The sequence below is a fragment of the Rissa tridactyla genome, chromosome 2 (assembly GCF_028500815.1).
Source record: "Rissa tridactyla isolate bRisTri1 chromosome 2, bRisTri1.patW.cur.20221130, whole genome shotgun sequence".
Classification (NCBI taxonomy): Eukaryota; Metazoa; Chordata; class Aves; order Charadriiformes; family Laridae; genus Rissa; species Rissa tridactyla.
Genome location: NC_071467.1, coordinates 92,770,539 through 92,792,129, shown reverse-complemented (window position 1 = coordinate 92,792,129; position 21,591 = coordinate 92,770,539). Strand labels below are relative to the sequence as shown.

The 21,591-nt window shown below is 37.8% G+C and overlaps 1 protein-coding gene across 5 annotated transcripts in view; it reads left to right on the top strand.

Annotated features, from left to right (window-relative positions):
* The window catches only part of LYRM4 (LYR motif containing 4), a 90,081-nt gene that overhangs the window by 33,510 nt on the left and 34,980 nt on the right, over positions 1–21,591 (top strand). Inside the window, exons 3-4 of one of the 5 annotated variants that reach the window (XR_008464881.1) lie at positions 6,636–6,696; positions 11,530–11,644. The exons of 1 other annotated variant lie outside the window; for it this stretch is intronic. Coding sequence is in view for 1 of the 4 variants with exons in the window: in XM_054191669.1 (XP_054047644.1) it covers positions 6,636–6,668 (33 nt within the window). In the remaining 3 variants the exon portion in view is untranslated. The remainder of the gene's footprint in view (positions 1–6,635; positions 6,697–11,529; positions 11,645–21,591) is intronic. 3 more of the 5 variants (XR_008464884.1, XR_008464883.1, XM_054191669.1) reach the window with 3 other exon arrangements.

The following is a 21,591-nucleotide window of genomic DNA, read 5'->3' as shown; positions in this document are numbered from 1 at the left end:
CCTTTACCACAGGTATGGTATGCTTAGTGGGTAAAAAGAGGAAGTCTTTTCAAAGTGCTAGTTTTATTGCTAATAATTTTGTGAGTGTGACAGTACATGTACCTTTGTTGTACCATCCCAAAGGACATGTCAGAGCTGGGACTGTTTCCCTTCTCTCCGCTGTACAAGCGAGGCAGAGGGCAGAGAGAATTTCTAGTAGTGCTGCTCCGTTACAGAAGTAGCTCAAGGAGATGAAGGCACCCTGATTTTGACTGTGCATTTCGCCACATGCCTGCCTGTCCTTAAGATATTGAGGTAGAAATGAAGGAGGCTACTTCTGTTTAAATTTAAGCATATAACTAAAGACTTTAGTGCATAGAGAACTAAATTATTTGCCCAGGTTCCTAAAATAAGGTTACAGCAGGAATTAAAGCATGATATTCCAAGTGTTACAGCACTGTCTACTCAGTAGGTATCTCTTTATCATCTACCTCGCTCTCTTCTCTGTCCCCTTTAGATCCAAGTAGCAGTAGACTGGAGAAGAAAATCTGCTTAGACAGAAAGCTGGTAGGATGCTGACCACATTGTTTGTGTCAGTGTGTTTCATGGGCCACACTGAAGAAAATACAAGAATTAAAAACCCTACCTAATAAGCAGTGAAGGAAGACTTAACAGTTAATGCTGTTATTTTGTAGTTAAGTGAGAGCCAGTGTGAACACCAGGATAGAAAAGAGAGAAGTAGGGAAGCAGCTATTTGTGATTTTTGCCATTTTACTTGGCTTTGTAATTGAGTTCCTAAAGGTGAACTGCAGTTTTTCAAGTAAACATATATATACATTAAAAAATTCAGATAAAAGTCATCAATGTTATTAAATTAAAATATGATATAAAATTAATTATTTTAATATCCTACTGTGAAGGGCCTAATTTTACAATGCTACTTGTAGAGGGAACTGTTGACTGAATTAAATGTTATCTGAAATGCTGTAGAATTAAATGGTATTTTACAGACTCAGAGATACACCATTTGCTTAAGGTAAAAACAAGATTAGAAAAATAAAGCTTATTTTGGGAAAGAACAACAGGTGAGGAGTTGAAAGAGCTGGAGAATGAGTACGACTAACCTCTTTAATCAGTTGAAACAGTAGAAAAAGAATATTTATATATCTGATGATAAGGTACACACCCTTTATCAAAGGGTGGGTAAAAAATTCACCAGGGTCTCATTTCTAGGAAACAAAAGGACTGATTTAAACATCAAAATCTTGATGCAGGTAGCAAAGTTCTCTGTCATTTGAGCAATTCAAGATCAGACATATCTGCACTCCCATTCCTCTTGGCTTTCTTGTTCTCCATCCTGGCTCCATCCTTACATAGTACTCTAGCTTACTACTCTAAAATACTATATTTTTCTGTATTTCAAGTAAGATATTGTTAGTTGAAAACTATTGTTATTAGATTTTTATTTCACTTCTTTGAACCTGTATGGGAGAAAAATGGCTGGCACTCATATGACACCTGATGCCATCCTACCCAGTGGCATAATTGAAATTTCTATTTAATTCCTATCCTCTTCTTACTAACTGAAGAAATTATGTGTTACCCAAGTCCTAAAAAAAAAATAAAGATAAAAACCAGACCCAGAGTTTCTGTTATCAGTGTGCAAAACTAAGATGAGATGTCTGTACTCTAACATCAAGGCTAGCTTTTATAGGAAAAGAAAAATTAAAATACTAAATGTTTTGTCTAGCAGTTATTTTGTTGACTTCTTGAAAACGTTAACAGTAATAAATAAAGCCTTCTCTAATGGGGCAAACAGCGAAGTTAGCTGACCTTGGTTGTTATAGCAATAAGTATAAGCGAGAGCCTCTGTGCATACCGTTCCTTGGTATAATCAGGTCTTATCACTCTGAGAGTGAACAGTTTCTGAACAATATGCTGTTAATTTCAGACTTCAGTCAGTTAGAAGAGGCCCAGCTAAAAAGTAAAATTACAAATCAGAAAATTGGTTCTGTTTTGCCTCAAACCAGGACATTCTCTCCCTCCTTTTTTGAATGAGACAAGACTGATAAGACACAGCTATCTAATGAACAAAATTACAGTGGTTACCAAATCAAATCACATTAAAGCAAGGATATGTAATCAATCTGGTTGTGAAGGGTAAAGCAATTCAGAAGACAAAACCATCGACATTTCCTTTAGCATGGCAGATTAAGTACATTCATGTTGCGTGTAGAGGGCTTTGCAGTAGGATGTTTGTGTGAATAAGCTGTATTTTGTTTGAAAAGCAGGCATCCTGGGGTGCAGCTGATGCAGCATGTCAGCCCAGACACTGTGCACAGGTTCTGAGCTAGAGGTCGTTTGCATCCATGCCTAGAAGGGTAGGCTTGGGTCGGCGTATGAATGAGTGAACACAAGTCTTTAAAGAAGTGGTGACCTTTCAGTGGCATTCAAATTATGTTTGCCCTTTTGGTTTCAAACCTGCTAAGGTACCCGAGATGTACACGAAACTAAGTTTAGTTTGGCAGTTAGCGTGAAGAATGTAAAATTTTGTGTGAACTAAGTTCAGAAAAGATGATTTTTCATGCACTGTCCTCCAAAAATATATTTAATGCCAGCATAGCCTGAATGGTACGTTAAACTAGTTCAATTGCCAGGTTTTCCTGTACTTTCGAGGAAGACTGAAATTGCTGGTCTTCAGGTGAGATGTATTTTGAAACCCAAGTGAGCCTGATACAGGAAACTTGTCTTTTAACCTTCTTCCTTTCCTCAGACATCCTACATCGATATGTATATACTCATGGGCTGAATAGAGAGGAACCCTTTTGTTCAGAGGGTACCTGAGCATACTGATAGCAAGGATCCAGACTTCACACATTTTTGCTGACTAATGTGGGTGCTTAAGAGCTCAAGGTGGTCTGGAAGTCCCTGGAATGTAAGCTCCAAATTTACGTACCCATTCGAGAACATGAGCATTTTCCCTCTAATACAGTTTCATATTTGACAAAAATCAATACAGCATGAGAGTAGAACTTGTCGTCTCTTTCATCTTTTGGTAAAGTACAGGCCATTGATGTTTCTATTTATTTCCTAAATTTTCATCTAAAAGAAGAGTAACTTCATGTAGCTGTCCTGCAAATCTGTGGAGATTACTTCCTTCAGGGAGTAATTCATAAGCTACACAGTGCACTTCATATTTTTCACAGGCGCTTAGCATGTTCTTCTCCTGTTGTAAAGCTGCAAGCCCTGGGTAGGGGAATGATGGGGCTCGACAAAGTACCAGTAACCATTGCCACTGTTGTGCTTGCTGATATACAAACAAGGAGCCTTTGAAGCTCAGCTGATCAGACTTCAGTGATGGTATGATGGTACTTCCAATTTCAAAGGTTTGCAGTGATCTAGAGTTAAGAATTTGTTTTTTAAAAACACTACACAGCTTTTACCATTCTGTGCAACTCAGTAGTCGGTTCATACCTGACTCGCCTATCCTGATGACAGTTGATCTGGAAGTAGTGGCAGATAATTCAGTGAAGATCAGGTTACATGTTTTGTACACATGTTGTAAGGTGGTAAAATCCGGCTGTATAGCACATTAGTTTCTTCAGTGCTACTTGGTTTTGGTTTTTGTTTTCAACTTTTCATTTAAAGTACCATTGGAGCTCTTTATTCGACTTGCTGGCTAAGGTTTTTTAAAATGTAAACAGCAGTCTAATACAGAGTGCAGCAAAGCTTGAGAGAAGGAGAGTCTGACCTACTCTTAGAAAAGAAAACAACTGAGAAACGGTGGAACATAGGAACAGAGAGATCCAAGGTTTCCCACCATATAGTAATGGATATGACCTTTAATATTGAGGCCTTTGGATCAAATTTAAGTTGACATTAAAATTTTCTAATAAATTCCCTGCTGAATCCTGGAGGTTTTTTCCTCAGATTTAATTCAATAAGGTCACAATAAAGCAAGTGCTGTCTGTGCTATTGTAATTGCTCTCAGCAGGCTGATAATATTATTGCAGAGAAGTGGCAGCTACTGTGCTTTTATTTCTTTCTTCAAGCACTCTCCTTCCTACATGCTTGCTCCCCTTGCTCTCAGGTCTACCCTAAGTAGGAAGTGAAGCTGTTTTAAATGCCATTTGCTTCTCATTTTAACATGTTTTTATAGTAATGCTTTCCTGAGTCCCTTCAACAAAGGGAATAATAGCATAGCCTGTCTTATTGCAGAATAATTGGGGGCTTGTATTTCCTTTCCTTAATTCTCATCCAGCCTTTATGCATTAGATTCAGTCTCTAAGATCTTAACAGTTGATAATCCTAAACATGCAGCGCTTAGCTCGTTTTGGCTTGGTGCTTTTAGGGTTATGGAGTGGATGTACAGCTATAGGAGTTAGGTGCCTGGGGAGAGATACTGAATACCCACTGTCCTGTGTTTCATAAAAAAAGTGACAAATTGCAACTCATCACAGTGACGTATATCTGTTTTTAGTCTTGCACTAGTAGATTAATACCACATCTTCTTCTAGAACATGACTTTCAGAATAGCACTGTTAATGTGACGTTTCTTGTATGAATGAAAATTTATGCTTAGCATGCTGCTGGTAGATCTGTAACTACTATGTTGGAAGTAGATCAGTACAGTAAATAAATGCAAATGCAGAGTACTGTGATCATGATTCTCCATGTAATTCCATGTGACTATGAGAGACTCAGTGCAGCTTCAGTATCAACTCTGCGTGAGCTGCACACTCAATTTCTAGATGCAACTTCCTCCTTTTTCCAGTCACACCTGCTGTCCAAAATGTCAAGTTTCTGTTTGTAGCTGTGGTGTGTTGCGAGCTGCGTACATCATGGCTGGTCCATTTTAACAAATTAAGAGGTGTTTTAAAACATTGTAACTAGATCACATGAATAATATTTTGGGGTGACAATGGGGCCAGTCTTTTATGTGTGGGGCTAGATAGGTTTTTCTTGATTGCGGACGCAAAGTAATAATTCACGTTCCTCTACCTCTGCGTAACTGGTAGCTCAGACCTTTGTAGTTTCAAAGGACCAACCTGGCCATAGCTGAATGCTGCTGCCTAGTATCCACATCTGGTTTCACACTTATTCATCATCACCCTCATGGTCAATCATCTTCCCCTTGAATTTCTTACCTAAAGAGTCATGCACAGAGTATTTTTTGTGTATCTCCAGCCACATGCAGACATCCACAGTTCTCTGCCCTTGGCATTCATTGCTGCCAAACAAGCCAGTCTCTGTACAGAAGAAAATTACTGGCGTGGATATTCAGCTGCTTATTTGTATATTCAGCTAGCACATATACAGTGCGATATGTCCTCTTGCCCACATGCAATTGGTTGGAAATGAAGAGCAACAAAAGGTGTTTTACAAAGGCAATTCCAGTTCTGAAATACATGCAGCTATATTCTGTCCACCTTCAACCTCCATGGCAAGCAGAACTGAACAGGGCTACCCCCACAGCATGCGGCCAATTTTGATATTGCATAGTGTTGCTTGCATACCTGTGCTAAGCCTGCTTCAGTAATTAAAAAACAACAGATGATGATCTTCAATCATAACATTTCACCCACTTTCACATTGCTCATAATTTCTTTTTTTTTTTTTAGTTGCTCTTGATGTCTACTCTTAGCCATGCATCACATGGTGCTGGTAGGACATACACCACAGTGCCAGCACACTTGATCAACTTCAGTGATGAAAACCATTGCTTCTGCAGCTTATGGAGTTTTTCCCAGCCAACATGCAGGCGTGTGGAGGGAGGTCACTCCTGATCAAAAACTGCTTGTTGCTTTTTACTTATGACATACACATTTTAATTTATATTTCCTGCTGCGGCTGGAGGGAAATAATTTCCGGCACCAGAGGTACAACGCAGCTACTTTAAAGCAGAGTGGTCCTCAGATGAAATGATGTTACTGACCCGAAACTCTTCAAAACGTTTGATTCTGAAGCCTGCTGTGTTTTGAGCTTGCAGTTTCATAGGTTAACATTGCTCTGAATCATTGTGAGACATGATCAGATTGTTGCTTTGTAAATTAAATAATGAAGCATTTCTGTGTGAGAGTTACTACTATAATTAGTAGTTAGACTGTGCTTTGAAAAGATCAGAATCTAAATCACATGATGGTAGGATCTGGAATTTATTTTCCAAACTTGACTTTCAGTCATAAGAGACATAAAGCTCTTGTTGAGATGACCTTTCCTTTAGTTCTTCTGTAGATCTCAGCTGTGAAGTAGTGGTAAATGTCTTTGAAGGATTTTGGTAAAGCAGCACAAATAAAACCTAGCATTCTTGCCAATTTACATGTATGAATTGCTATGAGCCTGAAGCCCCTGAGGTGCTATATGAATTGTAATGCTACTTGTGAATCAGTCTGCTTTTAGATCTGTTAAATGGCATATATTTAACACTTACTAGCCACTTAAAACCCTGCCACTCTTGCAAAAAATATCAATTCCACATAACAATTTTACCCTAGCTATTACAGTCACACATCAAACTACACAATATGGGATATATGGGATATCCCAATGTGGGATATGGATGCAATATTTAAGCAAACTCACTAAAGTTAACGTCTGGGGTTTTTTTGGAATATGGAGACAGAAATTCAGTGTGTTTTTTTTTTTTTAATTTCTAGGCAGAATGTCCCTCATTGCGGGAAGTAACATAAAGTTTCATCTCTCTTCGTTGCGCAGAAAGTAAGCATTGAGTAGATTTGAATATGGTATTAGAAAGACTTGGTGTTTCAACATGACATTTTAACCTGTGGTATTGTTATATATATTTACAAATGTTCCTGTCTTCACTGCTCTCTGTCTCTTAAGAATGGTGCTGAACAGCTTACTGTTCTGAACTCATCAGGTCAGAATGTTTTTGTAGTTAAAAAAAAAAAAAAAAAAAAAAAAAAAAAAACAACCATGAAATACTTCCCAGTCCTACCTAAAATTTTTGGAAGAACTGAGAGCTTGATCTCCTGATTTAACACAAAGAATCTTTCAGTGCCATTATGGGGGCATTTCAGGCTTCTATTTGTTTTCCTTTTTTTATAGTATTGGATAAGCAGGGCAGTTGGTAGAAATCACATTGAGGGGGGACAATGTAAATTCTGTGTCGTTGAGATCCTTTTAAGCAATATCTGTTCTGGAAATAATCCTATATTAAAAGCATGAATTGCAGAGGTTTCTTCTTTCGAAGTGCTAGGGCTTTGGGCAGATATGGGAAGACTATCAAGTCCTGCATCATAGGATCAACTGGACTTTTACCTTTGGTTTCATGGCATGTTTGTTAATTCCAGGATCAATCAGAAGGTAAAAAGCAAACAAAGCTGTAAACATTTCACGTGCTTTTTGTGCATTCAATGCTTAGCATGAAGAAGACTGCACGCAGAGGTTTTTACCTCCAATCGAGTTGCTCTTACAATTTTGCTCATATCTTAAATTGCTCTGGGCAGACTGTCCTTGTTTGCGTACTGTGCTGTGCTCTCCTTTTCTTTGGGTTCTGCATGTATATGCTCGTCCGCCTCCAGGTGATATTAAAGCTTAATCTTAAACCTTATTATCCCTCAATCGAAGTTTTAAAAGAAAAGAAAAAAAAAAATAGAAGAACAGCTTGTGGTTAAAAGAAGGTTTCTGTAAGAGGCAGGGCTGTAAGTCCCAAAATACGAAGACACATCTGCCCTGATCCAACTGGCTGTACTGCCAGTCTGCGTCTCCAGGTCACATTTGTATTGGTTTTGGATCAAGTAAGCTAACAACACGCTTCAAGTGCCAGAAAACCTGAGAAGAGGAGAAATGTTGATGACGTTTCTTGCATTAATGTTCCTGTTCTCTATTATCACATTCAGGAGATGGTGACTAAAATGATGCTGAAATGCTGTTTTCAGTATCCCATTGAGGAAAAACTCACACCCTTAGTAAAAAATCTGTGCTGTAGTATATTGATATATTGGGCCATTTTTAGAAACATGTTTATTGCAAAAATTTTCCACTGGGTTCAGGTTTTGGAGAGACTGGCCTGTTTGAAAATTTGCTATTGTTGTATACCTGTGGCTGTGCAAGCATCAGGAGATTCTGGAATTGCAGGAATGGAAAAATCACTTTTCAAAAATTTGTTTGGTTTATGATACTATATACTTAGAATTAAGCCTTTTGTTGCTATTCTAGTAAGTACAAAAATGCACTAAACTTCTGGTTTTTAGGAACATTTTAGTCTGTTCCTGTTAGCAGACTGTCCTCCTGTGCTGTAGGTATCAACACACAGTTATTTTGGCTTGTTTCTGTTTGTTACTAACTGAACTAAAACGCTAGAAAAGTACTGTTATGTAGCAGAAGTAAGACTATCAAGATAGGCAGCAAACCAATTCCAACTCTATGTGACACTGAATGATACCAAAGTTACGAGATAGTCTACACAGTTCAGGGTGCTGCTCAGCCCACCTTGGCAATGTTTCTGCCTCCCTGCCCCGGAGGAGGCTGCACTCCTGTCCTGGTCCCGCACCTGCCCTCTCCAGCACTTCTCTGGAGGGGAGGAGGAGCAAGGAGTTGCTCCACAGATGGAGTCAGTGAGGCTCTCTGTATCCCAGGCCTTGGGCATGGGATGCAGAAGTCCTGTAGCACGCACAGGTGGGAAGGATGAAGAAGATGGCAGTGCCACCTTGTATTTTGCAGATGGACTGCTCTTCCTTGACTCCCTGTGAAATGAACTTCTGGTTCCCACAGGGACCATGTCAGGGGGAGGAAGGAAATCCCCCCTCATGACAGCTCTACCTTGCAGCCTCCTTGACACCTAGAACCATAAGTCTAAAATACTTAATGGTCCTGCAGTGTTTAGTTATTTCATGATAGATATTTTTTTTTTGGTAGGAATATTGTGGAAGATCCAGAGGATCTTTTCTACTTAAAATATGTGGTAGGGTTTTTGTTGTTGTTGTTTTCAGAATTTTGTGGGTTTGTTTTGGGTTTTGGTTGGGTTTTTTTTAAGATCTTTACAAATTATTAGTGCTAGTATTTCATTGTTTTAACCATTAGCTAATCTCAGACTTCCTTTTCATCAGAAGTCTTTTGGAAAACAATGGCCAAGGCATGTAATGCATTCATCTCCCCAGAATTTTCAAAGGCATTGTAACAAAGAGTTATGTGTTTGCTGTGTAGCCCTTTCTCATGGGAACACATTTTTTTCAAAGCTGACTTACTATAAGGCAACAAAAAGGTGCTGTTGTGACATGCCTCTTAATAAACTATTTGAGATTTTTTTTCCCCTGTGATACCAATAGTTGTTGTCATAGTCTTTTCATTTGAAAGATTGAAACCCACGTGTAAGGACCATGCTCCTGTGACACAACTTTAAGTTGATTATAGATGTTTCTGCAGTAACCTATACTAAATGGTAGTCACCAAAAAGAGGATGCTTGAAGAACAATGCCAGGGCTAAAGAACATGACACTGGAAAGAAGGTCTCCCTGGAGGTAAAAGAAAACATTTAAGTATTATTAATGAAACTTTATGAGGATAAAACAATGTAATCCCTTTGCCCTACAGCTGAGTGGAAATGTGATGTATATTTATATGTGTTCTTCTTTTGATATCGAAGAAACTTGCAAAGGCTGTGAAGATAATCAAGTGTTTAGTTTCAAGGAACAGACGTTTAGAAAAATCACCTTTTAATTCTGTGTCTGTCACAAATTTCGGCAGCGTAGAACATCATTTATCCTTTTTATCTTTGCCTGTTGTCTTGGGTTCTCCCTTTTTTAAAACAGGTAATTCTTCAGTTGCATATATGACAAAGATGGTTTAAAGCTCACTTAATATGAAGATACTTTTTGGTGTTGGGTGCTGTGAGTATGTTTTTCTTTTAGGAAATATCCTGTAGATTTTCAGCTTTACTTTAGGGAGCTTACAGTGGTTTGGATTTAAAGTTCATGGGAGTTTTGAATTTGTTCTCAAGGGTCCTAAGGAGTTTATTTTAGTTCCTATGCAATCTGTGAAGAAATTCAAGTTTACTTAGTCCTTTCTCAGTTTTGAGTTCTGCTCCCATTAACCTTCTGGGGGTGGAAGCCCTGACAAACAATAGACACATAGCAAATTATCCTAAAAACCTGTGAGCATTGGTAATGAATCTCCTGATTATTGTTGAAAAGCACCAAATACAAAAAGATTTTGGCCAGACATTATAGTGGCACAATGGGGGTTTTCTGGTTGCTTAATACTGAATAATATTTATTCTTCATTCTGTTGTGAATATGTGTAGAATTGTATATGAACCTAAACTTCAGCCTTTGTTATTTCACTGGCACATATCTTTGCAAAACAGGACTTCATGCAGGAGTCGAGAAATGCTGACCGGAATACTGTGTAATGTCACAGGAAAATATATCGCTATAGTCTACCCCAAAAACCAGCTAACTCAGTTTTACCTGATAGAGGTCTGTTTATTTGAATTGGAGATATTGGGAATAAGAAGGAAATTAAAGCATTGTAAACCATACTGTTATTTTGGAAGAATCAAAAGTACCTTACAATCACCACTGCACAGATAGCATCAGGCTAGAAATGTTATTCATTTTCTTCTTGATCTCACTTGTAAAGCTGGCTTTCAGTTGACCTCAGTCAGAAGGTGGCTGAATTTTGCCTCCATGCAATGTTCTGTACCTAAGGTTTCTTTACACCTTACCAAAGGATGCTGCAGATTGGGCATTAGGTACTGTCTAGCTTGATTATTGTGTACAAGTAAAGTATATCTTTGCAGAAAAATGAACCTACTTTTCTCCTACCAATTCAGCTTTCATTGCTCTAAGAGGATCTCAGAGTGCTTGCTGTTATTTTATGAATCAGTATTTCAATAAATCTCTTTGTATTGTGTGTATGTAAAAGGTAAGTGATTTATTTTTTTTTTTTAAACAAAATTTGCTGTGGAAATTTTATTGATAGCACACTGCAATTCAGTCTTCTGGAATTTGATAGGCTTTTTGGTGTTCGTTTTTGTCAGGATTTTTTTTTTTGTCCTGCCCTTTATAAGTCATGTTTTCATTAATTTTACTTAACGTGCTCTGTCAAGACACCTGCAGACCTCATGTGTTTTCTAAATCCAGGGCTGTCTTTATTCTTACTATATAAGCCTGATTGATCACTTTAAACAGTGTTCCAAAGCTGCAGTAAATTTTCTGTAGTTTTAGAAACAATTATTTTGGTTATTGACAGTAATTTTTTGTATCTAGCTATGAAGTTCCTCCAGCTTTTTTACCCTTGTTCCTGCCCCTGAACATAGTTTAAATAGAGTCAGAAAGTGGTGTACTTAATTGGAGGTATCTTTATTTAACAATGAAGAAATCACGTTTAGGAAAAACATTTAGGAAAAATTAGCATATCTCTTTTGAAGGAATATAGGAATTGTATGTGGAGTGGCAGAAAAGTGTCAGAAACACCTTCTGTTTCATCGGAAGGAAAACTTACATTATTGGCTTAACAGAGAAATTAAAATAGTCTGGTTTTTTTTTTCCTTTAGAGAAGCAAAAACCCTTTGTAATTTTTTTTTAGGCTACATGACATTCTTCGTTGTCAAAAGAATGGCTCTTTGCTCTCCTATGACATCCCAATATTTAGCATACTAGTGAGACTCTGAATTCTTATAGACCAAGTTATGGAAAGTCAGGTAAGTGGCATTTTTCTTTATTATATTGCACAGCTTTTAATTTATACACAGTCAGTATACAGATACATTGTAAAACTTACGTAGGAGAAATGCGCAATATAATAATATTAAAAAGCCACTTACCTACCTTATGGTTTGGGCAGCCAATTCCGTAGCCCAGTATTTGTTGTATGGAGGGCGTGAAGTCCCCTGTAGAGCGCATACTGGGGCACTTAGGTCTGTCTGTCTTTTGTGTATTTGGTATGCAAAAGGACAAACACAAAGGGCAGCTGTTACTCAGCTTAGGAGCAAAGAGAACAAAGTGAGATCCAGTGGTTGTTCTCTTCGGTGGTATTTGAGCATTGGTGTTCAAATTTGTTTTTTCTTAAGGTTGAAGGCAAGGAGGACAGTTGGCATAGGCTGGAAATCGCTGCAAACCTATCCTGAATTGCTAGTGCTGGTAGTTTTCTACTACCATGTTAACAAGCATCAGCAGTGACTCATTTAGTTCGCAGAACTAAAAGCTACACTTAACAGTAGTGCATTAAGAACTTTAGTTTTGTTCTTTTACCTGTGCAGTCAATTCATTTACACAGGAACTGGTCACAAAGAAACTTTACAACAACTACTACAACAAACTAAAGATAACATTATTCTACAGATACATAGAGAGCTAGGAACCCTGAGTAGGAGTAATGTTGCATATTTATATTGTTATAGAAACAAATTCCAAATGCCAATATTGTTTAAAAAACAAATTCTGTATATGTAAATTATGCAAAGCAGAAAAGCAATGTTTAATTTGATTGTGGTATATGTTTGTCTAACCTGTAATTTCCATTGTTCCCTCTTAAAAGTAATCATATGACTGCTCTCTGGTATATGTGCTACAGATTATTTTTGGTGTAGAACGTGACATGTAAGGAGTACTTAGCAGAGACTTCTATCCGTGTCAGCTTTCAGATTTTAAGCGTATTTGTTTTAGCCTTATTTCTTAAGATCAAAATATTTAAAATATTTTTTAAATCAAAAGGATGCTTTTATGGGTTTTTATGGGTCTTTACTGTATTTCCGACTGGATCTAGGAAGAATCTTGCTCTTCGTGGGAGAAAATACTGCTTTGGGAATAGATAAACACTAGAATTTCAGTCAACATCACGGATTTTTGCAGGGTGAGAATGGGACTTTGACTAAAACAGTCTTAACTGTTGTAGAATTCAACACTTGCCATAAGAAATCAAAGACAAAGTTGTGGGCATAAAACAGCAGTGTATCCATAAGGTTACACCTGAAGCCAAAGCTGTAGTTCAGTTTTGTGGAAACAACTTAGCTTTTGGGTTGTTTTTTTTTCCAGTGGAAGTAGAAGTTAAGATGTACTTTTGAACTTGGGTTTATGGAAAGCTGTGCATGTTTCATCCCAGTTGCAGGGACAGCTTTGACAAGCCAAGAGAAGTGTTTTAATACCACCTTCAATGCTGCACTTGCCTGTCATAATGAGAAAGATGCCTGTTTGGTGACTGCTTTTTTCCAGCCTAAGTCAGCTGCCTCCAGCTAGACCTTTCTTTGAGAAGCTCAATCACAAAATTGCATATATATCCCTTGGGAAATTCAGTGTGTGTGAGTAGTAAGCACAAACACCAGTGGAAATTCCCTATTTCAGATTTTTCACTGACTTTGAAAGATTTCTCAGTGACCCTGGTAATATTTGACAACCATAAATAAAGAGAATTCTTTATAACTTAAATAAACAGCAAAGCATTTTTACAAATTATTAGGCATGAAAACAAATCTCTTCTCTCATATTTAGGATTGGTCCTCCAGATGAGGTTGTAAGTATGTTGTCCTGACAATGTAGGTAATTTATGATACAGCCAGAGGTGTCATTGTTCTGTGAATAAAGAGAGGCTTTTAGCTTCCAGGGATATAAAGTATTTTTCATGAATATTAAGTAAACTTTAATGATTGAAGAAAAGAGCAAAGTGGAGGACAGTCATTTATATCCTGTCTAAAGTGGCCTACAGCCACATTAATGTTTGTAACAGATTTAGAGTATAGCTAAAATAACAGTAAGGATTTCCTCCTCTTTTTCCATATCCTTTTCACCATGTTTTAAACATACATATAACTAAAAGGGTGAAGGCTATCTGCTCATTCGCTGTAATTTACATGAGATATTAAAGAAAAATGGAAAGTAACTGTAATCAGTGCCGTTTGAGAAGTGGTGACAGATTACAATTGAATGGTTTGAGGCTATTAATTGCAATGAGATTGTACTAGTTCAGATACCTCTGATGTCAGATCCTTGAAATATTAGTTATTTCAAAGACAAATTAGATTATAAATTATTAGTAAATCTGTACCAAGGTGATTAAACCCACTTGTAAACTATCAAACATGGATACTATTTCAAGATGTAGTTTAGTCACTTGTATGCTGGAAAGGGCATTAGGAATTAAATGTAGGGGTTATATGGGAATATGTGGAGTAACGAGTTACTTTTGAGACTGGGCGTTTCCTGTGGTTTCTACCCTCTTAATGAATTTTTGTTCAGCTTTAAAGTTTTCCTAGTCCACCCCTAGCCTTTCATCTGACTCTAGAAGATGCTCTAGAGAGGGAGGAAGCCGCTTCTCTAAGGCAGACTTACAAACTCGCCTGACCACTTGGGGGAGATAAAAAACAGCACATCTGTGCAGCCCTCACACAGATCACAAATATGGTAATGGCATCCTCTCTGATGGTCTGCCATTGCTAGACAGTACTGTTCTCAGGAAAACACTATTTTTTTTTTCCAGTAGGACAGATAAAATACATTGCAATGCATGGAGCTTCTTGGTAATACCATCCCATGTCATTCTTATGATTATTCAAATGTCGTTTATCGAAGCAGATACAGAACTGCTTAATGGTTTGGTATTGAATTTCAAGGAATGAGAAATTGAAACAGTAGAAGCTGAGGAATAGTTCAGTAGTTTAAAAGTCCTATTAACTTGTTTGTGTGAATTTCGTCCTGTGTTCACACTCTCACATAACACTTTGAGGATTCCAGTCTCCTGCACAAAATAATTAAACAAAGCTCAAAGGCCTGAAAATATGTACATCCAAAGCAGTGAAAGAGGAAAAAAAAGCAAGAGGACATCTTTTTTCATTTATTTTCTCCCATTACTGTTGTTTCATTACAAGCTTGAAGCTTTCTCACTAATATGTTTTCTGTGGTGTGTGGATATTTGCAGGAGGATGTTAGCAGTTACAGGCCTTTCAGATGACTATTTTTTACTCTTCAGTGTTTTACATAAAACATTTGTTGTGGTCATTACTATTAAAAGTGCAATCATCCATGGGAAATATTCCCCAGCAATGTCCTGTTGGTAACTATAATAATGAACAGATGTAGTTTATACAAAGCAAAACTTCTGACGGGCATCATAGTTTCTCTTAAGTGCCCTGGGCTGGAGCTAGGATCTGGGGAAGGGCGGGCCCCGGTTTTCATTCTGCTTTGATCTTTTTTTTCCTGTGATCTTTCAGTTTCTGTTCCTTTTCAGCCATTTCTTGTAGCTGAGGAGCAATTCTCTCCTCCTTACTCCTGCTGTGTATCTGACATTAGGTCTCTGCTCAAATGCCACTCCCTTGCCAGCGGTACCTGCTGCAGGCTCATTCTCAGATGTGTTCATGCTGGTTACCAAGATGACAGAGTTGGTATTTTCTTATGTGACCTTGCATCCTCCTATGCTGGAGTGAGTCTTGGTCTGCTGAGATGGATCCTGAGAATGGTTTTTTCCTTCCTGGCCTTGCTTTGAGACTTCAAGTTGTCTTATGAGGCTCAAAAGCCTTGAGGCAAATTGAGATCTTACCCAAGCTGAGTCAGTTATAATAAGGAAATGCAAGGACCAGAGGTCTTGTCACTCTTCCAGCTCACTTCCAGCTTGATGAGCAGGACCATGAGCACTGCAGGATCTTGTTCTTTTCTTCCGTCAGCACTGTTTGCCCCCTTTGTTCCTGCCAGCTGGTGCCTAATAACTCTGTCATGCCCAGAGGAGATGGAGCTAGAGTACTTCCTGCTTATGTCAGTCAATCGTGCTGGATTTAGCATTATTGCAGCCCCTTGCACCATCAGTGCACAAAGTGTTATCTGCCCTATTAGAGCTGCAGCAGTTTGCTCCATTTTTTTTTTCATTTTGCGTATTGCTTCTCTGTCAGCACTCAAAATGTGGTCCTCTTCTGGCATGGCAACTTGTGGCCTACAGTGACTTCTCCCCTTCCTCCCTGGGGCCCAGCATGAGTCTTTCCTCTGCTCAGGCAAGATCACCTGCCTGGCTGCTTGTTGGGAATATCCAAAGCATGCACAGGATGTGTTGGTTCCTTGTCCAGAGGTCACAGGCATCAAACCTCTACAGCATCACAGAGCTGTCTGTGGGTGATGTCGCACGTAGCAAACTTGTCCTACAGATGCTGTTTGCCTGGAAACTCCAACATCCCCCTTCCACATAAGCTACTGCTTCAGGTCGCCCACTGCAAATGCATGTAGGGCATGAAAAGAATTCCTATTGAAAAGAAAAAGATTGTTTATCAGTCTTTGGTGCTCATAGAGATGTGATGTCCATAAAAAAAAAAAAAATTCATAGCCCACCTTCATTCCTCTGTTCATTATAGAACCTGTAGCATACATTTCAGTCATAATCATGAAACTAGTCATCTCTTCAAAGGACTACTAAACTTCACAGTTATTTCATAGAATCATGGACTTGTCTAGGTTGGAAGGGACCTTTCAAATCATCGAGTCCAACCATCAACTTAACACTAACACTGATAGTTCAGTGACACAGATAATTCTCTCAATTAAGAAAATAAATTATAGTTCTATGAACTGTTGTGTTATTTATACATGTTTTTAAAAACAAAGAAATAATTTATAAGCATATGCAATTGAAATAATTTTACATCTCTTAATCCAAAGCTAAGCATCACACATTTCATGTACTATGTGAACATTATTTTCAGACATTCTGAGAAGCGACTTATTTCACAATATGACTGTAATGGAATTAATAGAATAGTGTGCCTGTGTGACTTGTTATGAGGGTGGGTTTTGGTTTGTTTTTAAACTTTATAAATAGCCATATAAATGTACTTGTCAGGTATTTTTACATTTTTAAAAATATTCCATTACCCCAAACTCAGAAGGTGAAAGAGTAAAAACTTTACAGCCTCAGTACAGACTTAACATCCTCAGCCTTGTTTTGGCTTCCTATTTCTTGTGTGGTTTTGCGATCTTCTTTGTTATTTAGGTCTTCAGTTTTCCACTCAAGTATTTTCTGGCTTTTAATATTTTCTGAGAGTCAAACATAAAATTCCATACTGATAACTCTAATGGCAACAGGTATTAGAGCTGGTAAGGTAACCTTTTGTCCTTCAGTGTTGTTCTGTTCCAAGTTTTCCAGCAAGCATTTAGCATCTGTGCTGTGCAGGAGTTCAGCTGTCTTATACTGTGTAGGGAGAGATAATCCATTCAGCAGAAATAGTTATAGAATGTAGAATATTAAAGGTAGAATATTTAATTTCCTGATTTCCCTATAGCTCTAGGTACCTGTTGCAGAACATCGCTGCTTATGATGGGAAGGAAGAAAGGACAAAATAACACATGCTCCACGCAATACTCCCATGCCTGCCTTCAGAGGGTGCAGCATCTGGTTGTTGCCTCTCTCTTTTGCCAGAGGGACTTCAAGCATTTTATGTCACTTTTACTTGCTCTATCACAGAAACCTCTGATGGCATCCTTGCTCCAGAAGCTTTTAAGATGGCAAGGAAGCATCAATCATCATTCATACTGTTACAATCTGGTATTTAGATGGAAGAGCAATGTCCCTGGAAGTTGCAGCGTTTTGCCTGTACTCAGCTTGGGAAGGGGTGTCAGAATTTCATCGCTTCCATTTTAATCATGGTCATGTTTTCCTTAATGCTGTACAAAAATTCCTCTCACTCATTATGTTCAGTTATAAAGTATGTAGTATAGATGACACTTCAGTTAGGGACGCACATGGTAGAACATGATGGTTGATTCAAGTGAGTAATAACACTACATATGATTTCAATGTCTCTTCTTGCATGTGAGGGAAGAGCGTTTGGCTTTTTAATGTTGTCTTCTTTTAAATTAAAAAAAAAAAAGTTAATTCCCAAAGCCATAACAAGAATTATAACAGAGGTTTGCCGCTACCCTGCTATGTCTTGCATGGCCACCTACCCCCCGTTTGAAGTGGATGTAACAGGCTGTCTCACTGTAGGTGACAAGTTCTGATCAGCAGCATTTCTGCAGGCACTTTTGCTTGCTCAAGACTTAGTAATGTGAGGTGTGGCTGTAAATATAGCCAGGCAGGGAAGGGCAAAGCTGGCTGAGAATTTTAGTCTAGCGTGAAGCTCCTTTCCCCATAGCACACCGTTTGTCACTTAGGAAGCAGTTAAAGACTAAACAGGGAATGAAAAGTCATATTCCAAAATAAATATGTAGAGGGGAAAATGAAGAAGACTGTATGTCATTCTTACCGTGTAAGGAAAGTAATCACAGCCATGCTTTTGTTTTCTAAAAATAGGTTTGAAGGGTGCCTCCTTCGTATTAAGCAATTTCATGAATGATCACTTTGAGTCTATTTTTGCATTTCTGCAAAGAAGCAAAGTATTGTTCCTTGTATGTGTAGAAAGCATAACAGTTCCAGTACACAAGAAACTTGGCTAGTTCTGCATACCGCTTCAGAAAGCTTTGATGTAGCATAAGGAAGGTAGCACAGGTTATATATAGGTCTTTCAGCGAATCCTGACAAATGCTTGCTGACCTTGTGGTGACGCGCGTAAAAGAGAAATTTGTTGTATTTATTATCTCCTATAGAATGACTGTCACTTAGATCATGTTCACATAGGCAGGTATTCCTTATGTTGTGTTGCGTCAGGCTGTTGCATCACCTTTTGGGTGGCAGATGCTTTGAAGAATGGGGAGAGCCATGTATTCCTTCACCAATCTCTTGTTCATTGCTGTTATCCGGCATCCCTTGAAAACATTGGCAACACTGAGCTATTGGCTGATGATCACCCAAGTTTTTAATAGGTGTGCAAGCCATCTATAGTTATTACACTGCAGGCGTTGATGTTTCATTATCTGCTGCCACCACCACATGTATCTCCAGTGACCCTTATAGAAGTAGGGTCACTTTCTCCACAAAAGCATTTGTATCTTTTGCAGTTGGTTACTGTGTGTGCGCATTTGTTTTTGTAGCACTGCAAGAACATTTGGGTTTCATTTCACAGATTGCTAGGCCTACATCTGCTGTGTTTAGATCTCAGTTTTGCTTAGAGAAACTCCTGCATCCTCTACATGTAGTAACAGTGGCCTTCTGCTTTACAGAGTGTACCTGGAAGTAAACAGCAGTTTTCAATAAAGTGTCCCAGTCTACCCCATTCTCTTTAATATTATGAACAAAATTTGAATCTATCATAGCCCAATGAATACATACATGCTGGTTTAAATCAGCTTTATCTTCTGCAATAGAGTTGTATTAACCCTTAATGATATCAGAAAACTCCTGTTAATGGAACTATAATGTGGCTCTTGGCAATCGATGCTAAAAGGTTTCTGCAGGCTGAAACAAAATATGCTTCAAACTTGAATGGAAACTACTTCAGAGATATGGTGTGGCATTATAAGCTGCCTACAGTGAAACCTGTGATTGTTTCTGATTGTAAATTAATGGAAAATTCATCATGGTAATGGTCATCACATTGGCATAGCAGTGCTGCTGTGGCAGTGAACTGTGGTTTTTAAGAACTGTAATGTTACATCAAGAGCATCATTACAGCTGAACAGTCCAACCAAAATGCCCTGAACAAATGAAACTGCTTGTTAAACAGCATTCTGTCAATCATTGCTGTATAACTACTTCATGGTTTCAGTCTGGAAAGGCATCTCTGAGGACCAAGGAATTAAGCAGAGAAGTAGCATAAGAGAAAGACTCATCTAATAGTTACTGGACAATGTGGTTAATGTAAAACCCAACCTGATGCAGTTGTTTTGTTTTGTTTTCTGCATGACAAAAAATTATTTTAACATCACTGTTATGTAAAATGAGAAACCGATAAAGTTGATGGGATTGTAGCCATACTGAAGGGACAGTATTCAGTAATTATCTGTAGTTTTTTGTTTTTAAATTCCCAAGCAGAGCAATCCCTTTTGTTAAAGACATGCCAGTGTATAAAGAGGCTTTTCTTCTTTTTTGAGATTGTATGTTTACTGCTAAAACAAAGTTCATGCAAAGAACTACTGATTTATAAGAACTTGACTTACTCTTCTTTACCTTTAGTATGAGATTACATTGTGTTAGTTGATGTTACCATGACGCTAGCAAAAATATTAGATTGAAAATTATAATTTAAAAAAGGTACCACCTGTAAGTTTGGTGCTAGACTTTGCTCATGATGGTGAAGTAATTCAGTTACTACAAAATGACTTAAGTATAAGTTTATAGTTGCCCTCTAATTCATATTCACTTTCTATATTTTTGTAGGTGACTTCTGGCTTTTTGTAAATTAAGCAGCAAAAATAAGACTGAGCAGGGATACTTTCTTTTCCAAATACATAGGTAAACAACAGGAATAGCTAATATACCTGTCGCAGTGGATTTATTTTTCTGTAGTCCCTGAAAGTATGTTGATAAAGCCTGCTGCTTGTGGATGGGTCTCTTTTGGTCCTTTGTTGTTGAAAGTTTACAACAGTGTCTACAGGTTTGTGGGATCAGTTACTGTTTAAACTTTTGGGGGAGACTATGATGTGTTCAAGCTACTGTTATAGCTGAGAGTAGCCTAGTCAGCATCTTCATACTGGATTGTAAGATGATGAATTGAACATACAGAAGAAGGAAATCAGAGGAATCTTCAAAATCTTCCTTAGGCAAATATTTGTACAGTATCATTTTTCTATAATTTTCTCCTGCAAACCACTTTGAGGGAGCTGGGATGGGGAAGTAGCCAGTGTATACAGTTACCAGGCAGTCTGGATAGCAGAAATCCGTATTTGTATCTTATTTTGCAGGCAGAGCTTCCCTGAATGTTAGTAGGGAACAAGGGGTCTCATACGAAGACAGAACATAGCAGAAAATTCTGGGGAGAATGCAGAACAATTTTGGGGAAATATTCTGATGTATTTTATTCTTGCTATAATTAAATAGCCTTTCAGAGCAATGATTAATGTGGAATCCAGAGTTTCACTGTGGGAACTGTTTCTTTCACATATATACAGAAGTGATTGATTGAAACTAAATTATATTTATATGACAGAAAGCCTAAAAATACAAAATGTGCTGTAAGCTCTAATTCTGCAGATAAATGTCCAGACATCTTTTGTGTCTTTGATTATGCGTTTTTAACATTGTTTTAATATGTTGGTGTTATGGTTTTTATTTTATAGGAAAAAAAGAAAAGGGGCTTTCTGAGCACCTGAATTTTACACTGATAGAATCAGAAATCTCTTCTGAATCTGTCTTTTCATAACAGATTAGAATAGCAGTCGCTCTGCTCTCCAGGGCTTCTAATTATTAATATTTTTTTAAGTCTTTATTGAGCTAGTATTTGAAGCAATACAGAATTTAGAAATGCAGCCCATCAACAGTTTGCTGAATTCTAGTTTCTGCATGCAGAATATTAAGGAAGTACGAATGAAGTTTAATAAAATATGTCGAGGCATTATGCAACTATACATCACTGGTGCAAAAATATTACAAGTATTTTGTAGAAAATTAAAGGCTATCATCCTATTAACATGAAATAAAATCTGTCTTAAAATTCATAAGCAAAATCTAATTACGAATGCCAATATATGGAATGGAAGAAAGGAAGTACTAGGATGCAGTTTTTCAGTGCCTCTTTTTTAGTGGATTTGCCATACAAAAAGTACAAAGGGAAAGGCAGCATTAGCAGATGCAAGGCAGAGTCTC